Source organism: Colobus angolensis, unplaced genomic scaffold, assembly GCF_000951035.1.
Source record: "Colobus angolensis palliatus isolate OR3802 unplaced genomic scaffold, Cang.pa_1.0 Scaffold510, whole genome shotgun sequence".
Taxonomy (NCBI): Eukaryota; Metazoa; Chordata; class Mammalia; order Primates; family Cercopithecidae; genus Colobus; species Colobus angolensis.
The window spans coordinates 268,545-275,053 of NW_012118600.1; the positions used below are offsets into that span (position 1 = coordinate 268,545).

General features: G+C 49.4%; 1 protein-coding gene across 1 annotated transcript in view; it reads right to left on the reverse strand.

Annotated features, from left to right (window-relative positions):
* The window catches only part of LOC105524975 (chromosome unknown open reading frame, human C19orf18), a 22,573-nt gene that overhangs the window by 14,579 nt on the left and 1,485 nt on the right, over positions 1-6,509 (reverse strand). Inside the window, exon 3 of the mRNA XM_011960459.1 lies at positions 5,789-5,830. Coding sequence (XP_011815849.1) covers positions 5,789-5,830 — 42 coding nt within the window. The remainder of the gene's footprint in view (positions 1-5,788; positions 5,831-6,509) is intronic.

Consider the following 6,509-nt stretch of genomic DNA (forward strand, 5'->3'; position numbering starts at 1 on the left):
AAAAAAAAAAAAAAAAAGAAAAGAAAATGATTTTGGGGAACTTTGTATAAAAGAAAGAAGAGAAATGGGCACAGCTCTTGGAGGAGTCTAAGAGATCGAGAGACGGATCTTGTTTTTAAGACGTGAACACTGGCAGCACGTTCGTGAATGGGAATGAGACAGTGAATCGTGATACTACAGTACCAGTTCATTCTGGCTGCTGTAACGAAACACCACAGGCTTGGTGGCTTAGAAACAACAGACACAGCCAGCCGCAGTGGCCCACTCCTGTAATCCCAGCACTTCGGGAGGTGGGCAGATCATGCGTGAGCTCAGGAGTTCAAGACCAGCCTGGGCAACATGGTGAAACCCTGACTCTACAAAAATACAAAAATTCGTCGGATGAGGTGGCAGGTGCCTCTACTCCCAGCTACTCAGGAGGCTGAGGCAGGAGAATTACTTGAGATAAGGAGCGGGAGGTTGTAGTGAGGTGAGACTGCGCCATTACACTCCAGCCTGGGTGACGGGAATGAAACCCTGTCTCAAAAAAACAAAACAAAACAAAAAAAACTTTTGGGAGGCCAAGGCAGGTGGATCAGGAGGTCAGGAGTTCGAGACCAGCCTGACCAACATGGCAAAACTCCGTGTCTACTAAAAATACAAAATAAAATTAGCCAGGCATGGTGGCTGACGCCTGTCATCCCAGCTACTCAGGAGGCTAAGGCAGGAGAATCGCTTGAACCTGGGAGGTGGAGGTTGCAGTGAGCAGAGATCACACCACTGCACTCCAGCCTGGGCAACAGAGCAAGACTCTGTATGGAAAAAACAAAAAACAAAAAACAAAGAAACAACAGACACTGATTTCTCACAATTCTGGAGGCTGGGAGGTCCCAGATCAAGGTATCAGCAGCTTTGGTGGCTGACGAGGGTTCACTTTCTGGTTCAACAGAGGGTAGATTCTTTGTTGTGTCCTTACTGGGTGGAAGGAGTGAGATAGCTCTCTGTGACTTCTATTGTAAGGGTACTATTCCCAATCATGGGGGTTCCACCCTCACGACCTCGTCATCTCCCAAAGGCTGCAACTCCTAATATCCTCACCTTTGAGATTAGGATTTCAACACATGAATTGGGGTTGGGGGACACCAGCATTCAGACCAGAGCATGCAGGAAAGGGAGAAGGAATTGCCAGGAAAGTCCTTGAGTTGGCCTAAGGGGATGGAAGTTGGGACAGAGGCCAGCCTTGGCATGGACAGTTCAATTTCCAGCAGGAGATGGAGAAAGGGGGTGTGATTGCTGTTAGACAGGAGGATGTGGACACTGTCTTTTAACTGCTTAAATTTTGTTTGTGAAGGAGGCAAACAAGGGCATTCTGGGAGCGCAAGGCTGGGGTAGAATACACTGAGATATTTGCAGAGCTAGTCATCAAGCAGGATGGGAGAAGTAGACTAGGAAAATAAATAGCGTATTTTTAATAAAATTTCCTAGAAATAGACCAGGCATGGTGGCTCACACCTGTGATCCTAGCACTTTGGGAGGCCGAGGTGGGTGGATCACGAGGTCAGGAGATCGAGACCATCCTGGCTAACATGATGAAACCCTGTCTCTACTAAAAGCACACACAAAAAAAATGAGCCGGGTGTGGTGGCAGGCACCTGTAGTCCCATAAGGTGGGATAAGTCCCATACTTATCCCATAAAATACTTACCCCATACTTATCCCATAAAATAAATAAGAAAATTATATTTTCTTATTTTCTGTATTCCTGATGCTCTGGCATTTGGGGCCTTAATCCTGGAGAGACCTCCCTTCCCAGGACTAGTTATTTCTTAGAGACAGCAGATGACTCCCCTGCAAGCACACCTTTGATATACAAACCAACCAATCCAGAGCCCACACCCCAACTACCTCCTTTTCAAACTCACACACTAAGCCAATCTCTCCCTGCCTGCCCTAAATCACTCCAGAGTCAAATACTGGACAACTAGAAACCATCCCTATGGTTTGCCAAAATGAAACCATTCAAATCTAAATTTACTCAGAGTATCTGCCATGCCTCACCCATTCCTTCCCTCGGAAACCCCAGTAGAGGCGGGGGCCATGCTCACCCTCCCTCCCTGTGCTTCTTGAGGGTCCTGGTGTGCCCCTCTGTTGTGGGCCGTGTCTCCTGTTTCCAGGAATCTGCGGGTATAAACTTTTTTCCTTCATGAAGATCATTTGTATGTCTGGGAGTCTTGTCATAACTGATTAAAATAAATCCCCCAGGTATATTTCAACACTCTAGGTTAAAAAGTAATCGCCGGCCGGGCGCAGTGACTCGCACCTGTAGTCTCAGCACCACTTTGGGAGGCTGAGGTGGGTGGATCATGGGGTCAGGACTTTGAGACCAGCCTGGCCAACATGGTGAAACCCCACCTCTACTAAAAATACAAAAACTAACTGGGTGTGGTGGTGCACACCTGTAATCCCAGCTGCTTGGGAAGCTGAGGCAGGAGAATCTCTTGAGCCTGGGAGGCAGAGGTTGCAGTGAGCTGAGATCGTGCCACTGCACTCCAGTCTGGGCGACAGAGCAAAACTCTGTCTCAAAAAAAAAAAAAAGTAATTGCCTTGGCCGGGCACAGTGGCTCACGTCTGTAAGCCCAGCACTTTGGGAGGCTGAGCCGGACGGACCACTTGAGATCAGGAGTTCGAGACCAGCCTGATTAACATGTGAAACCTCATCTCTGCTAAAAACACAACATTAGCTTGGCATGGTAGTTGGCACCTGTAATCCCAGTTACTCGGGAGGCTGAGGTAGGAGAATTGCTTGAACCCGGGAGGCGGAGGTTGCGCCTCATCATTGCACTCCAGGCTGCGGGCCAAGATTGAAACTCCATCTCAAAAAAACAAACAAACAAAAAAAGCGATCGCATTGTTTTTCTATTTATGAGAACTGTCAATTGCCCTTTCTAGAAGTTGTGCTCACTGCTAGCCTACAAACAAGACTTGAGGTTATGTTTCCCAGCTCCTTTGCCGATACAGTTATGACACATTTTACCCACTTTCAACAGGATAGCTGAAAACTGGAATTACAGTGTAGTTTTATGAAATCAAATCATTCAAACTTAAACTAATTTAAACTTAAAGCTGCTGGAACCTTGAACTACTCTGAAACTGGAGAGCAATGTGGCTATGGAGCTTGAATCACAAGGATGCAGCAGCAACTTCTGCCTTTTTTTCCTGTAAATAAGAAGACCAGGAGGTGCCAGCCGTGAGAACCCCCTCTGATGGTTGCTCCTCCTCACACAGCAATAATCTTCCTTGGAAGGGGTTGCTGTCTGGAACCAATCAAATAGCTGTAACTTACGCACTGGTCTCACATGGAAAATGTTACAATCCTGCTACTATGTCAGTCTCTGTGCATATAAGTGAAACTTTAACTTCTCTTTAGAAATGCTGTCCCCATTAGTTTGGAGTCAGTGTCTCCTGGGTGGACATCCTCAAGCTTTGTGCTCAAATAAACTCTGTACTTAATCATATTTGTCGAACTTCATTATTTAAGCTTGGCAGTTTCAATGCACAATTCTTACTATGAGTAAGGCAGACATATTTCCATATACATATATATATATATGTATTTATTTATTTTTTTTGATACTCAGTCTCACTCTGTCACCAGGCTGGAGTGCAGTGGCTGGATCTCTGCTCCCTTCAACCTCCACCTCCCGCGTTCAAGCCATTCTCCTGCCTCAGCCTCCTGAGTAGCTGGGATTACAGGCACCCGCCACCACGCCCAGCTAATTTTTGTATTTTTAGTAGAGATGGGGTTTCACCATGTTGGCCAGGCTGGTCTCAAACTCCTGACCTCAGGTGAGCTACCCACCTCAGCCTCCCAAAGTGCTGGGATTACAGGCACAAGCTACTGCAACCAGACCATTAACTTTATTAGACAAATAATTTTGTCCCGCCTCCATTCTACCTACAACTGGGACCTGAAGCTGAGGGGTGGCAGAGGTCTCAGTGACCTTCCAGCGCCAGCGCACAAAACAAGCTAGTGTCAAAAGGACCAGTGTGCAGGCCTTTGACACCCCAGCCGGGACTCAAGCTCTGTGCTTTGGTGACGGTGGTGTCAATGGGCAGGTGAAATAGTCATAGCTGAGCTTTAGGAAGATTGATAATGTGTTTGGCATGGATGGATGTATTCAGTGTGTTTTTTATTTTCTGCATTTCCTGATACTTTGACATCGTGGGACCTTAACTGACCTTTGAAGACACTGCCTCTTCCAGGTCCAGCCAATTCCTAAAGATAGTAAACTCTGGCCTGAGAGTCCACCTTTCATGGGCAAGCCGACCCACCCGAAGCCTATGCCCCAACAATCTCTATGGAGCTCTCATGCTCCAGGCCACTGTCTCCTGCCCCCAACTACCCCAGGGCCAGGTCCCGGACAACCAGGGACAGACCCAATGCTGTACAGCCACCAAATCACTCAAGCTGATCCCAAGCCTGCCTTGCCTACCTGCTTTTTTTTTTTTTTTTTTTTTGAGGCGGAGTCTCGCTCTGTCACCCAGGCTGGAGTGCACTGGCCAGATCTCAGCTCACTGCAAGCTCCGCCTCCCGGGTTTACGCCATTCTCCTGCCTCAGCCTCCGGAGTAGCTGGGACTACAGGCGCCCGACACCTCGCCTGGCTAGTTTTTTGTATTTTTTTAGTAGAGACGAGGTTTCACCGTGTTAGCCAGGATAGTCTTGGTCTCCTGACCTCGTGATCCGCCTGTCTCGGCCTCCCAAAGTGCTGGGATTACAGGCTTGAGCCCCCACGCCCAGCATTTGTTTTTTTTAAAGACAGTCTCCCTCTGTTGCCCAGGCTAGAGTACGGTGACACGATCTCAGCTTACTGCAACCTCCACTTCCCAGGTTCATGCGATTCTCCCCCTTCAGCCTCCCGAATAGCTGGGACCACAGGCCCCCACCACCGCTCCCGGCTAATTTTTGTGTTTTTAGTAGAGATGGGGTTTCACCATGTTAGCCAGGCTGGTCTCGAACTCTTGACCTCAAGTGATTTGCCCGCCTCGGCCTTCCTAAGTGCTGGGATCATAGGCTTGAACCACCGCGCCCGGCCCGGAATAAAGGCTTTTGCTCACACTTTCCTGGCTCCCTTTGCCTCCTGACCAACCCTGGTGCTTCCTTGTGTGGCCTCCTGCTTCTCGGGACCCGTGAGTACCAGGCTTCCTCCTTCACGACAGTCATTTCTGAGTCTGCATGTCTCACTCAGCGTACGTGATTAAAACAAGTGGCGGCTCCGTGCTAAAGCAGTGGGGATGGGTGGGGGGCGGAGCTGACTCCGTAGCCATCCCGTTGCGGGCACTTAGCAAATGTGCAGAGGAGAAGGAAGGATGCTCTGGGGCGGGAGCAGCAGCAGGACACGAGGTGCCTTCTGCTTTGGAGGACTCTGAAGCGAGTGGTGTTGAGGAGGTTCCAGGACAAGCCATGGTAGGGAGAGTTGCTAGAAAGGCTGCTGACAGGGTCGCTGTGTGTGCCCATGCATTCTGTGTGTTCCACAGAGATCTCAGACACAGCCTGTGCTCTGCTCACTACAACACCAGCCCGTGGAGTTCAGCCACCTTCTCACCTGCCCCAGATGGCGTCACTGTGCATCCCCCTCCAGAGGGGGCACCTTGTCTAACACACGTGAAGGCGCAGACTCCTTGTGCAGACTCCTTGGTGACCACCTGGCACCCTCTGCACCCGGCACCCTCTGCAGCTACACATCACCACAGCTTCAGGAATGTTGCGGGTCCACCTGCCCGCCCGCCCTGCCAGATCCCTTGACTTACCTTTATTCCTCAGGAATTTCATGGGGTGCGTAGGTGACGCCGCTAAAAGGCCATCAAAGGGGATCAAAAAGAAGAGATTTTAAGATGGCTTAGGATGAATTTGGGAAAACAAGGAAATAACTTGGCATTAGAGAAGGCAGCCTAACACACAGCTTCCAAATATCTCAATTGGCATGTGTTAATACATTCCTCCCAACGCCTGGCAGCCATGTGTGGGTTAATTTGCAGAAGCCTGGTGTTCTTTTTGCATCTGGTGCTCCCTGTCATGAAGAATGTCCTTTAGGAACAGGATACTTTTGGTTTCTGGCCTCCTTTTGCAGTCATACAAGTTGGGAAATCTCTGCCCAAATTGAGGACCTGGAGGGAATTTCAGTTGAAGGGGCTATGACCTCATTAGAAGGTCAGAGAGGGCCCCAGCGAGGCAGGCAGATCACGAGGTCAGGAGTTCGAGACCAGCCTGACCAACAGGGTGAAACCCTGTCTCTACTGAAAATACAAAAATTAGCTGGGCATGGTGGTGCACGCCTGTAGTCCCAGCTACTCAGGAGGCTGAGGCAGGAGAACTGGTTGAACCCGGAGGTGGAGGTTGTGGTGAGCCGCGATCGCACCATTGTACTCCAGCTAGGCGACAGAGAAAGACTCCGTCCCCAAAAAAAAAAAAAAAGATCAGAGAGCCAGGCAGAGAGGCCAGGGAGCCAACAGTAGTGTCCTTTCCTCAGAC